Source organism: Myodes glareolus, chromosome X (assembly GCF_982192425.1).
Source record: "Myodes glareolus chromosome X, mMyoGla1.1, whole genome shotgun sequence".
Taxonomy (NCBI): domain Eukaryota; kingdom Metazoa; phylum Chordata; class Mammalia; order Rodentia; family Cricetidae; genus Myodes; species Myodes glareolus.
The window spans coordinates 115,598,108-115,619,335 of NC_142053.1; the positions used below are offsets into that span (position 1 = coordinate 115,598,108).

The 21,228-nt window shown below is 44.9% G+C and overlaps 1 protein-coding gene across 7 annotated transcripts in view; it reads right to left on the reverse strand.

Moving 5' to 3' along the window:
• Positions 1 to 588: 588 nt before the first annotated feature.
• The window catches only part of Rai2 (retinoic acid induced 2), a 64,707-nt gene continuing 44,067 nt past the window's right edge, over positions 589 to 21,228 (reverse strand). For 2 of the 7 annotated variants that reach the window (XM_048440665.3, XM_048440663.3), the window contains exons 2-3: positions 16,856 to 17,052; positions 589 to 2,552 (exon numbers count right to left, since the gene is read on the reverse strand). In XM_048440665.3, the coding sequence (XP_048296622.3) occupies positions 939 to 2,528 (1,590 nt within the window). In that variant the 5' untranslated portion in view covers positions 2,529 to 2,552; positions 16,856 to 17,052 and the 3' untranslated portion in view covers positions 589 to 938. Of the gene's footprint in view, positions 2,553 to 3,874; positions 3,993 to 5,913; positions 5,935 to 16,855; positions 17,067 to 21,228 lie in introns of those variants that run through there. The other 5 variants (XM_048440666.3, XM_048440664.3, XM_085685058.2 and 2 more) reach the window with 4 other exon arrangements.

The window sequence follows — 21,228 nt, forward strand, 5'->3', positions numbered from 1 at the left end:
TGCAACACTTGACTGACAGGATTTTCAAATCATTAAGAACAATGCTCTTATTGCCCTGCCAAAGGGCAGCCATTTTCAGCTTAACTCCGAGGTCCCAGAAGAGAAGAGGGGGTAATTCTTTTGGAGGCGGAAAGGGACCTGCTATGAAGCCCAGGCTGGCCTTCAGCTTACAACCCTCTGGCCACAGCCACCAGAGTGGCGGCACTACAGGCATGGGCTTCAATGCCAACCAAAGGAACTTTTGTTTTCTTTTACAGTCGTTTGTTTTTAAGACGTGGGAAGTCCAAGAAGAAAACACACTGAAGAATGACGAGAAATGAAAGGGGCCTTGAGTACTTGAAACTCACCTCTCGGTACCCTCCCTAGTCCTTTGCCATGAAAAAGGTCCAGAGGGAAAAGTGACTTGCTAGAGACCATACACACACTGAATCCTCCTTCTCTGGGACACAAGGCAATATTTCCCAACATGCCTGAAGAGCTTAGGTCTCTAAACAGTAATAAATTTGAGACTCTTTACAAGCAAAGGTTTAGGCCAGTCTTGCCAGTTGAGAAATGTAAATTTTACAAATGACAGAATACTGCAACCAATTAGTGCAAACAAACGTTTATTGTGAAATATTCATCCTACCCTTTATTAGGTATTACATCATCAAAGCACTTTGTGACAATGAAAATAGCTTTTACCCCTCTGATTCACCCAATATTCCATTAAAGCTGCAAAAAAATGTGCAATCTGCTTGAAAAATAGGTTGCTCTTATTTACTCATTTGTGAAAAGTCAAAAATTAAAAAAGAAAATGATTCTAGCTAATTTGCCTTTCTGCCTCCCACCTACACCCCAAAATAATTAACAAAGATAATTTGTTTTAGATGACTTTTTTAAAAAACCAATGCACCTTTCCCCATGTCCTAATCATAAAAATGTTTTAAAGCCCTTATTTACTTTCTCGGAAAAAAGGTGGCCAGCCGTTGTTTTTTAATTGGGAGCATGTGTATTTCCTGGGAGTTCATTTTCTTTAACTTTATGCTCCGGTTTTTGATGGGTTTCCTAAGGGGCTCGGCATTTCCCAGGGAATCTTCTCCTTGGCTGTTGATGTCATAACCCTGAAGCACAGAGTCTTCTCTTTTAAAGGAGAAGTTTTTGGTGGATACCCCTGAGAGGCCTTTAATCTTGCCACAGAAGATGGTGGGCACAGTGTCTTCAACTGAGACAATGACCTTGGCTGCCTGGGGCTCACTTACAATCTCAGTGTTATTTTCAGCCTTCACCTCACTGCCGGGGTGGCTGGACTGGCTGACCATTTCAGTGCCATTGCTGCCGTTGATGTGGTTATTCATCATGACCGAGGCCTCACGAGGCTTGGCAGGGGCAAAGGTCATGTCCATACCACTAGGAAGTTTCTCCAGCACAGTGTGACCCTGGCTGTCTGCCGACACGCTGCTGTCATACAGTGGCTCTGGGGGAGCCTCGGCCTTTCGGTGGGCTGCCAGGGACAGGTCCAGGGCTGCATCCTCTTGGAAGATTGGGGGGCTAGCTTCACTAGCCTTGAGCCAGGGTACTGACTTCATGGAGAGATCCAGTGCCTCATTCTCACTCCCCATCTTGATGACTGTGTGGCGGCTGAGCTGGAAATACTCTTTTGGCTGGAGAATGTCTAGGGGCTTCAGTTCATCCTTTTCCAGGGTGGTCTGGGTGCCTTTAAAGGAGTGCAGTCTGAAGGAAGATGGCGGCTTGGGGAAACTGGGGCTGAACTTGGATTCAGAACTCTGAGGCACTGGGATGGGGATGGGGATGGGCACTGGCACTGGCAAGGGGACAATCACAGGATAGGGCACCAAGAGGGTAGCTGGTGGGACCAGGGGGGACAAAGAAGAGTTAAAGGGCTGCGGAGGCACTGGAGCATAGCCAGGAGGAGGCTGGCAAGGTGGAGGGCCCAGAGAGCCTTGGGTGGGGAATAAATTCTGGAGCACAGCTTCAAATGGCAATGTGGGCTCCTGCGGCTGGCTTGGGATCCTCAGGTCCAGGAGCTGAGGCTGGGCCTCGGAGTCCTCGGCCCCCTGGAAGAGGTTGTTGTGAATAGCATTGGAGGAGCATGGGGCCTCCTGTGGCAGGACCAGAGGGGAGTTGAGGTGCTGGAAAACATGCTGCTCTAACACCACCGGCAGCTGCACGGGGCCTTGTGTCGTCATCACGTAGGTGGCATTGCCGTTGGGGTTGAGCTCCGGTGCAGAGCTTCCCTCCACCTGCATGTGAATGGGCATCACCACGGGGCTTTCCCCAAGGCACAGGGGCTGCAGCACGGTGGCCGCTACCTTCAGAGCCATGCCACTCTGAGACTCAGCCGGGGGGTTCAGAATGGATGGGGCCGGCACGGTCACCAGAGCCTTCTTGACCAGGTCAGTGGAGTTGATGTTCCAGGCCTCGGTAGTTATCAGCTGGGCCATGCCATTCTCCAGTCTGTTGTTGGCCAGAGTGGGAGGGGAGTCAGTCATGTCCATAGAGAGGTTCTGGGACTGCAGATCGTCCATCACTTGGCTCTGGTGCCACGTGGCCTGAAACACAGAACACACAATAAGAATCTTTCTTAAGAGACTATTTATAACTGCATTGCAAGATCTCTCTCGTCTCAAAATAGTTTCCATAGCTTAGTTAACTGGGCAGCACAACCCAGCTCGCTATGTATACATACTCATTATAGATATTTCCTAATATACACGAACACACCCATATGATCAGCTGTGCTTATAAAGACCCAATTTAACAGGCGATTAAGTTATAAACACACATGATGTAATCTCTAAATAGCCAAGTGATGTTAAACAGGATATTTTTAAGCCTAATACTCAGCTTATATTTTGATCTTTCAACAAAAACAAAGTTTCATTCCACATTGCTCTGTTAGACAGTTAAGTGTAGAGATCTGAGCTAGTTCAAAGTTGAAAAGGCAGCAGACTTACTTTCCCTTACGGAAAAACAAAACCTTGTCTCATTTGAATATTCTTTGACTACAGAATGGAACACTGAAAAACTCTTTGTAGATGTCATTATGAGATTGTTTTGAAATTATGGAAAACTTCAGAAAGCATTTCAAAAACTCTGTGGCAAAAATTCTTCCAATAGGTTTGGAGATTGAGAGAGCAGTGTGTTTGCCCAAGGCTCATTATAGTTGTCTTACTGTCTCCCGCTAGCCAATCACATTCCCTGCTCCTCAGAGCAAAGGGAAGATGGAATGGTTTTCATGAATGGTCATCGAGCCCATTAGGCTCACGTGTCCATCTTTCTGACCCCTGGCCTCTCCCAGCATCTAATTACCAAGGAGAAGGAGAGCTGATGGGTCTAGGTCTAGGAGAAATGAAGGATCTGTTGGAAACAAAAATTCTCCAAGGTGAAAGCCATGGACTTGATGCCCTACATGCTTCCTGAACACTGACAGCCACTTCCTAGGGGGCCAAAGAAGCCCAGAGAGGATGCTTCCTGGAGGAAGCAGGGCTGCAGCTGCAGTATGGCTCTCCATGGAAACGCGTCCATATTTAGCCTTGTTACCATGGAGAAGGCAGGCACCATGTCTAACTCAGGGATCTGTGCAGCCCTGGAGTGTGGTTGGGCTTAATAATAATTCAATAATCCTCAATTTCACTGGAAAAGCCTGAGGCAAAACAGATTCTTGACCTCAGCTGTCTTACCTATGTAGACTTCTGTTGTCAGAAGGCCACTAGTTAGTTCCCAGCCGCTTAGCCCCGAAATAACCACACAGAAACTGTATAAATTAAATCACTGCTTGGCCCATTAGCTATAACTTCTTATGGGCTAACTCTTACATCTTAATTTAACCAATTTTTCTTAATCTGCGTATCGCCACGAGGCTGTGGCTTACCAGGAAAAGTCTGGGCATCTGTGTCTGGAGGGGCTACATGGCTTCTCTCTGACTCCACCTTCCTTCTATCTTGCTAAAAGCCAAGCCAGTTTCTTTATTCATTGACCAATAAAAGCAACACATAGACAGAAGGACCTCCCACACCAGGCTTTAGTCCTGTGGTCATCATGCCCTTATCCTCGCAGCCCTAAACGGTCATCACAATCTCTCAAACGAGAGAGAGAGAGAGAGAGAGAGAGAGAGAGAGAGAGAGAGAGAGAGGTAAGCCAGCACATCATGGTGTTTTAAATACAATCTTATTATAGGAATGCAGTCTTAGCAAATGAACAATTCCATTTTCAAGCCATCAAAACATGTCAAATGCACAGAATAAGGAGTTGCTTTGAGGAAGGAGGGGGTGGGGAAAGTAGAAACAGTGCTGTAGCGTATAAGTGGTGTGTCATGCTTTTGGCAAGAAACATTGCAGTAATTCCAAGGGAGGACCGTAAAGCCCGTGTCCCTGTGGGCAATCTGCCCTCTGGAAACTACAAGTTGACCCAGTACCTTGGCAGAAATCTCCCTCGGACAGTTGGGAGGCAGCCTGCTTCTAGAAAGGCTGAGGGCACTTACCCTAGTCAAAGGTCTTAGTTCTTCTTGAGAAGACAGAACCTTAATTCAGCCCAGAAAACGTCAAATTTTCAAAATGACAATCATTCTCACGTGCATACATTCATTCACTTATGTAACCCACTTATTTTGTATATGCTTTCTGCATTCTGAGGACTAGCGTCTAAGCTATGAGTAAGAGATGAGGCTTCTATTTTCATAGAGCTTATAATCTAGCGAAGCTGTATGTCTTCCATCAGACAAGATCTGTAGCGTGAACGGGGGGGGGGGGAACAACACACCAGAGGAGGCAGCAGCAACAGCTGGCTAAACGTTTGTTGCAGAGGCACACAATCCTGTGGAGGCTGTACGAATCTAAGCTTTCCTCCACAAAGGTCCAACTGGTCCCTCACACTGGCTGGAACTCCCATGAAAGAATGAGAAAAAGATAAGGAGGATCTTAGGACAACTGTCAGAGAAGCCACCTACAGACACCGGCCCAAGACCGGTGACTAAGAGGCAACAGCAGAAACCAAGTCACACTCTGTGCCATCTTTGAGTTTTCTGTACTTCCTCATGAGGACTGTGTCTATTTAGAGTCCCAGAAGTGATAGTCTCCCTCCATAGTCCTTCCTTCTTTCAACTTCCCTTCACCCACTCCCGAGGAAAAGAAGGCAACTCTCTGAATGCCTCTCCACCCGTCACTTACACATACCTTCACCTCAAGTGCTAGCCCTGACTGTTTCCTGGGAAACTCCCTTAGTTCCCTCTGCCTGGCCCTGATCTAGGCCTGCCACCTCCTGTCGTACTCTCCTGATCAGGGTGGGAGGATGAGACCTTGCCAGGGTAGGGGACTTCCCAGAGGTCTCTACCCTAACATGCCTGCTGCCTTTCCCAGCATTGTCCCGATAAGGCCATGAAGAAGGGACCTTGTCACAGTTGGGTGCCTCCCACAGATAACAAGATATGGAGTAGTTGCACATTTGCCTGGTTCCACCCTCTGCTGAGAAATTCCAGTGCATGACTGCTCAGTCCGTGAGATGACATCTTCAGACTAGAATCATGCCCATTTTGTCAACAGGGAAATTCATTCCACAGTGAAGTCAGATAACTGAGAGCAGAACTAGAATTTCAGGCCAGGCTCAGGCATCCTCTCCGTATTTTGGTCTCTAGCAAGAACAATCCCCGCAGCCTCCTCTTCAGCATGGAGTACATGTGCCCCCGAGGAGGACGACAGCAAAGACGACCTGAGAATAGGACCTAGTCAAAGGAGAGGCCACGTGTTTCCCAACAAACTCACAAACCTGTCAGCAGTCTAGTTTCTCCCTGGGGCTCTGCTCTAGCTTGTCCCCACTGACGTTTCTGTTATTGGGGAATACAGCCTGAAGGGTCTATGGCAATTCTACTAGAGGACTGACGGCAGGCCATCTCTCGGCCTACTAGCTGGTACCCACCTGTCCTCAGATCACAGAAGTGACAGGAAGACTTGCAGGTCTTTCTTTTCTGAGGCCTCCTTGTTTCTGGAAACAGACATGACAAGCTAAACGGCATGCAGGCCACGCCAGAGTGCAGGTGGAGGAAATAAATTTCAAGTATTTCGGGAGTAAAAAAGAAAGGAAGCCACTGGACAGTCTCACTTCCGCCTTTCTTGCCTTAAGAGTTCTCAGCCAAAGATTGCCTGGGAATAACTCCATCTGTTTCTCCGGAGGTCACTGGCATGCCAAGACGGACTGTTTCTGCTGCTTCTTCTCTACCAGGTATGACACTGTTCTCAGGGATACCCCGGTTAAGAAGATACAAACAGCTTCTATCATCTACCTTGCCACACTCCAGAAAGAATCTTTCTCTCTTCTAGTTGTCCCAATTCTTCTTGTTCAACCCGCCATGCGATACCCTCCCACAGCTCCGGACACTGTCAGCAGTGGACAAGGGCTGGTGATAGAGGGTGATGCCTCCACCATTGCTGCTGCAGAAGCTGGTATTAGAAGTCCTGGCTAGGTAAGCCCTGAGAATAAAAATAGCAACTCACAAATTGAGGGTTCAAAGGGCAAGTCTATCTCCCTGAGGATAAGCCCGGAAGGTAGTTAAGGACTTTGAAGGAGGCAGAGGCCCATCATCCCCACTCAGCCAAGCTGCTGATTAGTGTGGGAAGAGGATGAGCTTGGACTTTTTCAAATCGAAGGGCATCATAGCAACCACTACCTTAAGCTCAAGTAAAGCGGGCAGGGAATGTCTCCTTGTGTTTGGATTTTCTAAAACTTCATTTTCAAATAGGTTTAAAAAAACCTCACTAACCATTTTTCCTATGCCCGTTATCACTGTGTGTTAAAACATGGTGGAAGGAGATAGAGAACACACACACACACAGAGCGAGAGAGAGAGAGAGAGAGAGAGAGAGAGAGAGAGAGAGAGAGAGAGATCTAGTAAATGATGGTGGTGTGACTTAGAAGAACATGGGCACATGGGCAATCTGGACCCACTTTCATTTTCTGTTCTTGGTCAGTTGCTCGGCCTCACCCCTGTAGCCTGTATGTCCCCCAGACAGACTTTGGGAGAAATGGCAATGTAGGATGGTGGGGAAGGAAGGTCTGAGAACATAACTGGACCTAGAGGCTTGTAAAGTCATAGATTTGCTGTATTATAAATATCAAATTATGCCAGGGACAGGTTCTGCCCCCTCAGCCTGGAACCCTCTCTGGCCTTTGTCTTTACCCACCTAACTTCCGCTTATGGGTTAGATGTTGGGACTCAACTCGAAAGAGACTTCCTTCATTCTCACGGAGATCCCACAGGACTCAGACTTAACCTTGTCTAGTCCCGACTCTGCCCTCATACTGAATTTGTGTAGTTCCTTGTTTCTTTACGAGCAGCAGACTGCCTTCCTCCTTGGAAACAACACTGTGTCTAGTGAACAGTAGGCACTTAGGAAATGTTTTCTGGATGAATTAGTATCTGAATGAATATTCAAACATTTCTGGGCTTGGTATTGTAACCCTTTGTGTTCGGACCCTGAACGGGCTGCCATTTGTAGAATCCTGGTGAACTGGGGTGCTGAATTTTATAAGCATTCCTCTAACCTATTCCAGACATTTCTGACAGGTGAGAAAACGAGGACCTAGAGTGGCCAATGCCCAGCAAGACCAGTTACTACAGAGGTGGGGCCCTTGGTGTCATAGGATAGCATAATGGTGGCCACCACCTCCACTGTGAGGGACTCCCAGGAAACAGTATATATGTGAAAGTATTTTGTGGACAAAGAATGTTGGTTCATTCTGTGTTTGTCTGCTGTAACCAAAAAAACAAATTCAGAATGACTATTTTCTTTCTAAGAACCACATATATGATGGAGGCAATCTCAGATATATCTCCCAGGTGGTAAGTCAGTGAGCAGAAGCACACCCGCACCCTGCTGGGTAACCATCCATACAAGCTATCCTGCTTCTCTGGCCATCTCTTCCACAACATTGCACAGGAATCTACTTAAAGCTGACATACTTTTATATAAGTGATACTTTCTTTTATAAGGAGGCTTCATTTGTGGCTTCATCTAACAAGCAAGCTACTTGATTATCACCACTCAGATAATTTAGAACATTCTCCAGATGTTAAAATTCACCCATTTCCTTATTGTGGATATTTAACACTAAGTGTCACACACAGACACGCACACACACACACACACACACACACACACACACACACACACACAAAACCTACTATCTTTACTCCTAATGTCCTCAGTCACATCCTAACTCATACCACTGAAAGCACCCCTGTAGACCCTGTGCCAACTCAAACTGAAGAAATCTCAGCATGTGCTATAAATTCCAGGGGCAAAGTCCCTGACTCAGGGAAAGCCTGATTTCTGAGCCAGGAATTTACAGGGTATACTAGGGGCCCTTTCAGAGGCCCAGATCACCATCTAGATAAAGGTTTTATTGTATTTTATGAATTGAAAGCATCTTCACCATGGAAGCTAACCAAAGGATTGCACAGGGTGCCTGGTCTGAGGAATCAAGCAGCTCAAAGCAAAGACTTCGGGAGTGGCTACTTCAGTGTGGAGAGCAAGTGGGGAGGGATTTATTTCATAGCAACTTGAGCCAAGATCACTTGTTGCTTGAAGGCCCTGTGAAGCCCTTGAGATTACTGGACTGAGGTCATTCAGAAAGTAGACTTCACTTCAGAGAAAACAACTTTAATGACCTGGGCTAGTTTGGACATATTCTGGGCTAAGAGGCTTGAGCAAGGTTTAAAAGTCCTTGGGCCTCTGTCCCTGTTGAGAAGTTACGGAGGAAGCAAAGATTACTCCTGCTCCCAGTGATGCTCTTAGTCATAAACAGGGTGCAAATGTGACTCATTCTCCTGCTCCAACAAAACAAATCTCATCTAGATGTTTTTCTAACCAAGACAAGTTTCTTCCCTAAAGCAATTATTTTTTAAATAATTGCCACATATCACTTAATGACTTTGATATATGCTGAGATCCATAGTTGGTGCGGGAGAATTGTCTGTATTCTGTCAATCATATTTTAATAAAATGCTGATTGGCCAGGCAGGCAGTATAGGCGGGAAAGCCAAACAGGAAGTAGGGGTGGAGCAAAGAGACTGGGAGAATTCTGGGAAGCAGAGAGGTTCCTCTGCCACTCCTGGGCAGACCACCGAAGAGGCAACATGTAAGCTGTCACACTGAGAAAGGTAATGAGCCCATGTGGCTAACGTAGATAAGAATAATGGGGTAACATAAGTTATAAGAGCTAATAAGTAGCCTGACCTAATGAGCCAATCAGTTTATAACCTTATGGAGTCCTGTGTGTAATTTCTCTTTGGGATTTGCCGGCTGTTGGGGTACCGGGCGGGACGGAAACCCCAACAAGCCGGCCCTCATGTTACATATGGCGCCCAGACGTGGATAACTGAATCCACAGAAAGCCTGAGAAAGCTTGGGAAAGAATAGAGTAAAGCTTGTTTTGTTTGTAGCAGCAATTTCTCGGGTCTACTTTGCTTGCTAGAGGCAAGCAAGGCTCTCATCTAAGAGAGGCTTCCTGACTCAGCTTTAGCTGCAAAACCTTGCAGCTCATTAAGAGGTCCTGCCATGAAACACTTAAACGGTGTTGATGAAAAGCTTGACGCATGCTTTTCGGTTTTAAGCTGTAGCAGGAAAAAGCTGTGCTGTTTTAAAATGTCGGCTTTATGGGATGTCCTGCCAGAGCAAACTTTGACTCTTTCAGGCAGGCAGTCCGACTGAGTGTGGTCTGTGAGCAGAATGCTGCAGCTTGCTTGCTAGTAAGGACCTTGAAACACAACAGAGTTGTGGCAGTGAACAAAGCTGTGGCTGGTATCTCAGCTATGAGTCTGGAAAGCTAAGGAATGAGCTGGATCTAGTTGTCAAAGCCATGGCTTTCCATATTGCTTTGTAAATTAAAGACTCATATGGTCAAAAAAAGAAAAATATACAGTAAAGAGAGATTCAAAGAGAAAAAAAAAACCTCTAAATGGTTTACAGTGTGTATATGCAGGCTAAAAGTTAAAGTTCTTAAAGTAAAAAGGAAAGAAAGAGAGTAGTTGGGTGTGGTGGTACACACCTTTAATCCCAATGCTGGGAGGCAGAGGCATATTGACCTCTGTGACTTCAAGGGGCAGAGGTAGATTGACCTCTGTGACCTCAAGGTGTGGTAGTACACGCCTTTAATCCCAATGCCTGGGAGGCAGAGACAGATCTCTGTGAGTTCAAGGTGTGGTAGCATACACCTTTAATCCCAGCACTGGGGAGGCAGAGACAGGAGGATCTCTGTGAGTTCAAAGACAGCCTGGTCTACAGTGTTATTCCAGGACAAAGATATACAAAGATCCTGTCTCAAAAAGTAAAAGTAAAAATAAAAAAAATAGAGGTTAAAATAAAGCCACATAAAGATGGAAAATGCACAGAGAATCTTCATACTGTATGCTATTATGCTCTCTTTAAATTGTTTGATTGCTGAGGAAGGAGCAACAACTGCTAAAAGACTTTTGTTTATAAATGCTGCTGAACTAACCCAAGATAGGAATTTTGAAAATACCTTGGCTTCAAAACTGAAGTCAAAAGGTATGTTACTTTGGAGAAGAGATTTTGCTTTTGTTTCCACAGAAAACGAGAGACTCTGGATTTATTCAGAGTTAAGAATAATCATCTTTGACCAAGGGAGGCCACCTGAAAAATCTCCGATAGGAACAGATGGCCCAGATGTCTGAGTTCTACATCCAGAACAGATTCAAGACTGCTGCCTGAGATGATCAAGACTCACAGGATATTCCAGTCAGGAATTGATGATAATTCTAAATTTTCTTTAGGTCCCCATAAGATCATCAGCGCCCCCAACCAGCAGGAAGTAGCCTGAAATACTACGCCCACATTCCCAACAAATGGACTATGGGTATTTTCCTTTGTTTAAAAAAAAAAAAGAGGGAAATGGTGCGGGAGAATTGTCTGTATTCTGTCAATCATATTTTAATAAAATGCTGATTGGCCAGGCAGGCAGTATAGGCGGGAAAGCCAAACAGGAAGTAGGGGTGGAGCAAAGAGACTGGGAGAATTCTGGGAAGCAGAGAGGTTCCTCTGCCACTCCTGGGCAGACCACCGAAGAGGCAACATGTAAGCTGTCACACTGAGAAAGGTAATGAGCCCATGTGGCTAACGTAGATAAGAATAATGGGGTAACATAAGTTATAAGAGCTAATAAGTAGCCTGACCTAATGAGCCAATCAGTTTATAACCTTATGGAGTCCTGTGTGTAATTTCTCTTTGGGATTTGCCGGCTGTTGGGGTACCGGGCGGGACGGAAACCCCAACAAGCCGGCCCTCATGTTACACATAGTGTTGGTCAAGTTTGTCAATTGTAAACTCAACAGGCTGTGTCTGTACATAGGATACTATGATATTACTTGGTGATACAATCTTGTGGACTAACCATTGTACTGCAGTCCATCTTTGATTAAAGCATCGCTACATGGCACATGGCTGTGCATCCTGGAAGTGTCCTAAGAGCTATTTTCTCCAGCGGTAAAACACCAATAGCCCTAGTTTATATGGAGCAAGTACCAGTCATCAATTATGTCTGGTCCGCAGGACTGTCTACATCCTTGTTGAAATTGAAGTCCTTGGAGCAGCTACAACAGCATCACTCAAAAGCTTGTTTGAAATGCAGAATCGTAAGCCAAACCCAGATCCACTGAATCAGGATCTTCATGTCAACAAGATCCTTGAGTGATGTGTACGCATATTATGGTTTGAAAGCACTTGCCTATTACTGGTTCTCAAACTGAGCTGTGCACTAGAATTTCCTGGGATCAATTAAAATATACAATGCCTGGATCCCACCCCCAAGACTGACTCCACTATTATGGGATCCAGCTTGGGCCCTGGAATACATAATTGCACAGGGATTCTAATGTGCAATCAGGATTGGTCCTCAACCTACAGCTAGAGCACAGGATAGCTAGTGATCTGGCTTTCATAGTGACTGATCTTCCTTTCTAAGTCACAGAAAACACAGAAACCATTAGCACCCCAAACCCTCTCAACCTCCCTCTGGCCCTCACATTGTCTCTTTATGTACCCTAAGCTCATAAGAGGTGAGAAGTTTCTCCCTCTTGCAAGGGTGGTTTGCTAGGGACCTCTGAGAAAATCCTGCTCCCTTCCATTCAATTCCCATTCTTATTCTATTTCCACTTTTGACTAGGACCTACATAATACCCTCAGTAAATTAACCAATTCTGTATAAAAAAAATCACTAGCCATTAACTACTGACCAGCGTATTTTTGTCCTTTAATCCCGTATACACATATGGTTTCACCATTTAGGACCCAGGGTGCACTATCTAGGAAGCAACTCCAACTGGGTTCAAAAATGGGTTTTCTCTCCCCACAGGGTGTAGTAATTGTCAATTACTTACTCCCGTGATTGAATTTTCTGAGCTTTAAACATCGCACAAAGCTCTTTTATTTTAACAAAGCTCTGAACATAATTATTACTTGAATGCATTCCTAAATTGGTTACAATATGAAAAATAACACAAAGTAGTCACCCACCTTACATTTGGCTCTATTTTATGTGCAGAGACTCACACAGTCCTCCAAAAGGAATGTGATGATCCAAAGTAACTTTGGAAATGAGTTACCACAACCACTACTGATGTTATTAAAGCGATGGTGGTCAGACAGATTTCAACTGAGACCAACCTTAGTGAAGACAGGCATTGACTGTGGAAAGTTCTGTCAGAAAGTGAATACAATTATTAGACCTGCTCCTAAACTGGTTTAAAAACTATGGAGAGCACCGATCCAGTGTCATTAACTGGCCATTGACATCAACAGTTTGAAGATCGTCCTGGAGAAAAAGAAAAATGCATGCCCCAGGGTGCTTCAAAAGTCATATATGTTCAGTTTATCATCTCATACTTTTCATTCTCATTGTATTTCTGTAGCAATGTTAATACAAAAACATAAGAACACACACGGTGTTTATGTGTCTCTGTGTACATGGGTACAGTTTTCCCTATGGGAGCATAAGAATGAAATGCTGCCACTCAGCAAGAGAGAGAAATCTCCCAGGCAGAGCCCAGTTAGATTTCTAGGGCTCTTCTGTCTAAAGAAGTTTAGACTGGTCACTAGCCCAATCCATCCTTCCTGTTTTACAGAGCAGGAAGCTGACACCCAGAGGTCAAGTGGCTTGTTCAAGTTCACACAGCACAGTGAACACTGGGCCTCAAAACTGTGTTTCTTCCACCAATGCACGTTATCTGACCCATTGTCTTTGTTTCAAATGCTAAAGGACACTGAGGAACATGTGAGCCAAGCAGAATTGAAGAGAGGGAAGCCCCAGTTCTCAGGCCTGATATTCCAAGTCTTTGTTGGACTCTAGAAGAGTCTAAGAGAAATCTGGGAGCCTGGCTAGGTGGGTCATTCTACCTCCTTTCTCTTTCTGGTAAACAATGCCACAAGGCTCTCCATTTATTTTCTCATTTACTGTCCTAACAGTCTTTAGCCTGCCTCCTAAGGATTAACAATAGCCTTTGAGATCATTGCAGGCCCTAGCATAAGGCAGGAGTAGGGAACCAGATTTGTGTTCATTAATTTATCCATCCTTTCAAAAATTATCCGGGGACCCACTGTGGTCTAGACCTGCATTTCCTATTCTATTTTCTCTAAAGAGATATCACCTTTTTTATTGACTTAGTTCTCAAGACAGAAACCAAATCCACACTTTCCCAAGGTTGTCTGCTTCCTTCATTGCTTTTTCCAGGCCCATATTTCCTATGGGGGGATAAAGGAATACATTTCTACAAGGGAATACCAGTTCCTAGACAGCTGTGGGTGTGTGTGTGTGTGTGATGTAAGGACAAACACTTACTCTAGGTAGAGGGCAGTGTTTATTTTCTATAGAGGGCCGATTCTGACATTAGGAGGAAAGACATGTTCTCCTCACATTTTGATGAGTTTCCACAGAAGGTTAGAAGAATGCCCCAGCATCACAAGATACGATCACGAGGAACTGTTGAGGTGGTAGGGCATACTTAAACAGACAGTGAACTGTGTGAGCTACCAGCTGCTAATCCCTGCCTTCAGCTGAGCCTCTACAACTTCCCACCAGACACCCAGCCTCCAAACATTCTCAGGTGCCAGAGCTAGAAGGACAGTTGGCACAAAAGCACAAGTCACGTTTAAGGGCTCAAGCCTGGTCTATTATCTTGAAGAGCTATGGTGTGAGGGATTTTTTTTTTCTGGCAACAAAGAAACCTCTTAAATTTGGAATGAAGAGGGGGAAAAACCTGCCTTCTGAAAGAGAAAATACTTCTAATTAGATTGAGATACAAAGGTTAAATTTTTGTTCTGGGAAAAAAGATTGTTTATAATCTTATGTCATTAGAAGGACATTTTCCAGAAACCACTATGCCAGAAATAGACCCTCTGAGGGGTCACTAGAAGGAAGGGGTTGTAGAATTCTAGAGTACAGAGAACTTGGGTTCAGTGTTTTCCCTTTTCTAAAGGCCTGTGAGCCCCTCATCAACCACTGGTGTAGCAATGGTGCCAGGTCATTCTGGGCACTGTGTCCTCCTGAGAATGATAAGGAAGAAAATCTTTGAACTGAGGCCTAGGCTCAGACTTCAACTTTTACTAACTGCCGGTTGGAAAGCCTTGGGGAAGTTAGTTCCAAGCCTCAGTTTCCCTCTCCGGAAGACTGAAAACTAAAGGCCTCTCATGTGGGATGGTTGTAATGTGAAGAGAGCTCTCTTAAGTAAAGTCCTGGCTATAGCGCCTGGCACATGGAATGCTTATCAAGACCGTCAGCGCTGTCCCCTGGGCTCCATCACCACTTGCTAGCGTCACCACCTTTATCTCCACCACAGTTGTCACTGCACCTGCCACTGTCTTCTTAGTTGTCCTTCTCATTGTTACTGCTATCATCGTTGCAGCTGCCGTCATCTTGGATGTCACCTTGTCGTGGCGTCCTTGTCTTTCTTCCTCATTGGACCCCACTGTGCACATTTTCCCCAAGCGTCTCAAGTAGCACCATCAAAGGTTCACTGGCATCTGCGCAGGTTTGCTCATTTGTAACCCCGTTTCGTCAAAGATCCACTTGAAAATCGGCTGCTAGAAACTGGGAAGGTCCTAACTGAGCATTGTACCAGACAGTGAGGTTTCCAGGCAAATCCCCTCGCTCACTCAACTCCAGTTTTACTAGACTATCAAACACTCCCCGTGAAAAGAGACAACAGTGCTATCACAGTATCAGAAATCCAAGATGGTAGGAAAAGATGTAAGAAATATGAAAAACCCTATTTCTCATTTGACAGGAAGACTAGAGGAGAAAGAACAAGAGCAAAACTTTATATATCTTGTATATGTGGATTCATGAGCACTTTCAAGGATTTTGAAGTTCTTGCCACTTAGCTATGCATAGTTTCACTTAGAATCCTTCAGTTTTCCTTCTTTGCACGAGGTAGCTTTCTCTCCCCACTCACCAATGGTAATAGGGTCATCTTCTCACTCAAAAACAAGGGATTCCTGGAGAGCAGGAAGATAAAGGAAGAAGGGATAAGAGGGAAACAGGAAGCAAAGAGGGACCCTGTGACAACTAGGCCAGAGTAAAAGGAGAGAACGTCCCAAAGTATGTATGCCTAAGCAAGAAAGAGCTTGCTCGGCCTAAGTGTTAGAACATCTCTAGGGGAGCCATGAGGGAATGAAACACAGAATGAACGTTCTTCATTTGTCCACAAGGGGGCAGTGTTAAGGTGCAAAGACTGCAGCAGCTTAGCTGTTTCCGGGTGTGCTGGGAGGGGACATAAGGGAGACTGGAGTTTTGGGGTACACTTTACAAGAACAAGTACCACAAGAGCATAAGAAAGATGGTCCTCATTTTGGCAGGACTTCTCTCTGCTTTTAAAATGACCAAGCACACTCACTCCTGACTTTCTGTGTTCCCAGTCCTAGGAAAAGCTACATATGTGGGCCTTCTCACTGTGTCTGGTCTTTACTTGCATTTATTCTTAGATCTGGCACTTCCTGCTTCACCTTGGGCAGTCAGAATTGAGTTTTCCCCCCATCAAAATTTGATTTTCTAGAAAGAAGCTGCTAAACTAATTTCCAGTGCAATATTTGACTGTCTTGATTAGGTAGGTATATGAGTGCTAAAGCGTGAGTATTATGTTTCCCTGACAGATAGAATAAAAGTAACCGGGAATGATACAGCCATGGAAAAAGAAATGGCATTCTAATTGAGAAACTTCAAGACACTAATCAGGAAGAACCTTCCGTCTATCTTGATATCTTTCCATAGAGACAAGACCTTACAAGAAATGATTGGGTAGCTGGCAGTTTTTAAAGGGTACCTGAGTGTAGCATGGCCACCACTTTTAGACACTCAAAGTTAAGGAAACTTATGAAAGTGAGAAAGTTAGTCATATCTTTAGAGACTCAATAAGCAAACATTTATTTCTCATCCAAAAGGAAATTGGTAATTTTGTGCTTTCCAGAGTGGAGATGTTGGCAATATCCAGACTGTCTTTTCTTCATGGGACTGGGTTACTGGACTGATTGCCTCCCGATATTCTGGTTCCTGCCTTACCATGAAGGAAGTACAGGACTGTATCTCATATATAACATATAAGGCTACTGCCACAATGGAACTCAATGGTCATTGCCACTGGTGATGAGCATGGTGAGAAAGATTGCAGGGAGAGCTGCTGGTTTTGAGTGAGCCCGGCTGGCAAGTTATCTTGGATTTCCCACCTAGAAAGATCTTAAGACAAAGAATTGATGGAAAATAGTGTACTGGGGGGAGGGGCAGAAAAGACCAGAGAAGAAATGAAGCAGAGAGCCCGGAAAGGGAAAAAAAAAAGAAAACTTATTAAGCAACTTACCAACTTAAACAACCGGAGCTCAGTTCCACTAGGGAACAGCAAGAAATAGTGAAGAACACGTTCTCCAGAGCTACGTCAACGGAGGGGCTAGGATTCCAACCATCACTGGTCAAGGGCAAGTGGAAGATGTGTTCATTCATTGACACTTCGAACTAACCAGCATGCAGGCCAGGCCTAGTGTACTCCAGAGACCAAACCTAAAAAAATAAACCTTTAGGGAGAGTCATAGGTGTTTGAAGTAAGCAGCCTCTAGTAAGAGGTAAATGTGAGGAGACATGACAGGATACCAACATTATCTCCTACGCCAACCATACCCTAAAAATGTCAGTGATTATTATGTGATCATAACATCACTAATTTAGGCCACTATGCAGGGTCATGTGTTTCCCCAATAGGCAGAACCTTTTCTGCCTAATGTGAAGAAGACATCATGCCTTAATAACAATGCCCAGGCCTCAAATGAATCAGCTCATGAGAAATGTGACTCCAGATTTTGTAAAAAAGCAAGGTTCCCACAGAGGCCAGAGAGGACTAGCTATCAAAAGCAAATTTTTGAAGAGACGGTCAGTTTAGTTGATATGTTCCTTTGGTGAAATGTATCTGGAGCCCTTCAGAAAGTCCTTCTAATACTATTCGTGTCAACTGAAATGCAAGATGTCCCTGGGATAAATAACATAGGCAGTCTCTCCTCTAGTAATTCTGTGTTCCAACTCAGGGACCAAAATTAAATAAACACCACTTCACCTCCTAGTGCGTACTGCCTGATGCTCAGGATGATGATAACGATGGCAACCTTGCTCTGAAAAGTATGCAGACAATGCGTGAATGGGGTGAGGAGAGCTTATCTTTTAAACAGTGTGATTTCTTTCTGGAATTCTGTTTTCTCAGAAGCATCCCTCTGCCTGGGGGCAACTCTCTTAAGAACAATACACTTGGCCGAATCTTATGAATATTGAGTTGTTTCAAGTCACTAAAAATTTCATTGTATTTATTTTAAAGCAAGAATCATGGTTTAAGCTAACGTAGCATTAAACAACAGAGTTTGGGTGGGGAAGGTAAAAGATCAGCTCTAGAACATCTGGTTAGCTGGCAATGGAGAGTATAGGCATTAGTTCCTACTTAGGCAAAGAGTTCCTTCTGAATGCACGTGATCACTTACACACACATGCACACACACGCATGCACACACACACACACACACACACACACACTGTGTGTGATCAAGTAGGAATGAAACAAGGGTGATGCTCAAATCAAGAGCTATGTCCACTCCTTCTTTCTCATCTGTTCCATTCACAGTGTTTTCCCATCATGTAACCTTTATGGCACAGGTAATATGCACTGAATCTTGCCACTCACTCAGCATTTCAGCAGAGGAAATAGGAGAATGGAGGAGGGTTTTCTACAACAAATACAGGACTGGAGGAAGGGCATAAGAGGACAGGTGTGTCCAGCATGGCCCAGCTAGCGGGGCAGCTGGAGCCCAAGACTAGTAATTGCTTGGAAAAGAGACAAAGATGCTTGGAACATTAGACAGATGTCCAGCTCTTCCAGGGATTTTCAGAGTCATCCTAAGCAATGAACCTCGTGCCCTAAAGGATCGCCAACTCAACCAATACAATTTTCAATGAGTACAAGGCCTCAGTTCAATAGTGAGACCTTTAGGTGGGAAGGACGGGAGGAAACAATTTTGCTCCCAGGACTTGGCTAGCTCCTCAATACCTGCTTCTTTCCAGCCTCTTGTTCCCACATCCATGGGAAGAGAATGATAAACTGTTTACTGAGAGCTCTGACATAGCAGGTGCCGGCACCCTGCAAGCTACTCTACATTCATTTTCTCATCTGTTTCTCAGCAACCCCGGCAGATTGGTACCACCTTGGTGGGATTTGATTTGTTGAATTATTGTTTCCTACCTCCTTCCAGCCCTGGGAATCCCCAGGAAATGGTTGTTTTGATGGGAGAGAGGGACAAAGCTTTCCAGAGCATGAACAACACTCACTGCAGGGAAGGAAGGTGGGAGGTTAGCAGAGCAGAGATTCTTAGGAGCCTGCATGGGGGCAGGGAGAGGAGGTAATGGCTCCCGCTTTAGAACTCATAATTGCTTGGCCTAATTCTGAACCTTGGACAGGACTAGCTTTTGTTTCCTGGCCAACCTCTGCCTTAGTTCCCTTCTCTCCCATCACTGTCACTAGTGTTTACTGTGCCCGAAAGAATACAGCCTGAATCCGCTGTCCCTTACCGTTTTAGAGCTCAATTCTTGTGTCCTATGTAACATAGTTAGGATACATGTACCTCAGAGGTCCAAGTGTTAAAAGCTTAATCTTTGGCCCAGGGAAAACTTTAAGAAGTGAGGCTTTATAGAAGCTCTTAAGACAATTGGAAATATGTTACTGAAGGGAATAATGGGATGTCAGGACCTCCTCTTTCCCTCTTCTTCACTTACAGACTTTGTGATGGATGTATTTTGCCTCTCTGTGAGCTCCATGCCCCAATGTGCTACTTAGCCATAGGCAACAAAGTAACAGGAACAATCAACCATGTTGTCTCTTGAAGCTTCCAAAGTTGAGTGCCAAAATAAACCATCTTTTTAATAAGATGATTGTCTCCGATATATGTGGCAGTAATGGAAAGCTGACTATGCCTCAGAACTAGCCTGCTTCCCAAGCAGAAGCTCATTGCCAGCCCGTCCAAGAACATTTCATCTAGGGTTGACTGACTCGCTGTCATTTATCTCCCCTTATTCCTGGACTACAGTTTCCCGTCTACCTTGCACTTAGTGCTGGTCATGTCTGAATGCTAGTCAATCAACTGGGAATAAAAGTAGTGGGAACCACTTCAATACCTGGCTCATATAAACCTTCCTTTCAAATGTGATGCTTCAATCCTTTTCATAAGGGCCTTTGGGAAGCCACCTAATGAAGACAGTTGAACACGAGATGTGAGGGTCTATATACTGCTCTCTTGTCTTAGAGGTAGGCTATCCATCAGAAACCTCCATTGGGGACTTTGTGTGACTGAGAAACCAATGTTCATTATGTTTAAACTTTAGTATATTTTCAATTTGTTGCTACAACTCATTGTAACAGTTGCCAGTTCTATACAGTACTTCCGGGGACCCACTCCAAATTGTTCACCGAACTAAGTAGGGGGCAAACAGGCTGTCTTCACCATCTGGGAAAATCTACTGAGTTACTTCTTCTATGCTCAGAGCCTCGCAAACCCACTGTCTGAAAGACAGAGCTACAAAAGTAGCCCAAATGCCTCAAGCCAGACCCCAGACTTCCGTCATACTAACTTCCTTAGCCAGACCCCAGACTTCCGTCATACTAGCTTCCTTAGCCAGACCCCAGACTTCCGTCATACTAACTTCCTTGCTGGCGCAGTACCAAGCACTCTTGGCTGCTCCTTCCTGATTGGAGCTGATGTATTACCGTGGGTTCTTTACTATTCTTAGTGTGGTTGCTGCATAAATGAGCCACCGAACACGTGTTTCATCAGCACTGATGGTGTGTTTCATCAGCCTTTACAGAGACAAAGGGGGCTGTCTCCAGTGAGCAGGGAGAGGCAGGGAGAGGCAGGGAGAGGCAGGGAGAGGCAGGGAGAGGCAGGGAGAGGCAGGGAGAGGCAGGGAGAGGCAGGGAGAGGCAGGGAGAGGCAGGGAGAGGCAGGGCAGTCAGCAGTTTTGTTTCCTGAGCCGTGAAGCTCCTCAGGTGGTCAGGTTTATGCCGGTCAGCGGAGGGTGGCAGAAGATAAAACAGGGGGACCCTGTTATAACACAGGCAAGCAAACATACTTGGTGAGCCAGCTCGCCTGACTTCTTATTGGAGGAAACTACAAGGACAGCACTTCCTTTGCTCCTTGGACCTTTCATTGGTTTGCTGATCTGTAGCACCGGGAAATTTGGATCTGCTGCCTTTTTCCACACATGAGACCATTTATAGTAAGATCTTGGTGGGATCTACTTTGAGTGAGCTCACCATCTATAGCTCCGTGCTCTAAGAGCCCTTTCCCCTTGTTGTCCAACATATTGATTTGTCTAGGCAACAATAGTCATTCAAGAGTCTTTCCCCAACCATTGCCCAGGGGAGTGTCATCAATAGCAAACTTTCGCCTTGTTTTTTAACATTATTGCATTCTTTTTGGGTTTCTTTCCAAAAATATTGGTTCATCTAAGGACAAAAGAAGTTCTTGCCACATTGGAATGACCAAACTGATCAGAACATTTGCTATACGAGTCAGGCTTCCATGTGCAAAGGGTATATCAAATTAGCTTCTGCAGCTTTAAATATCATCTCAAGAAGTATACAGGGGCCATTCCTACTTTATTGATGGGATCCTTGACTCATTCTTGCCCTTCTGATTCCCTGACCAG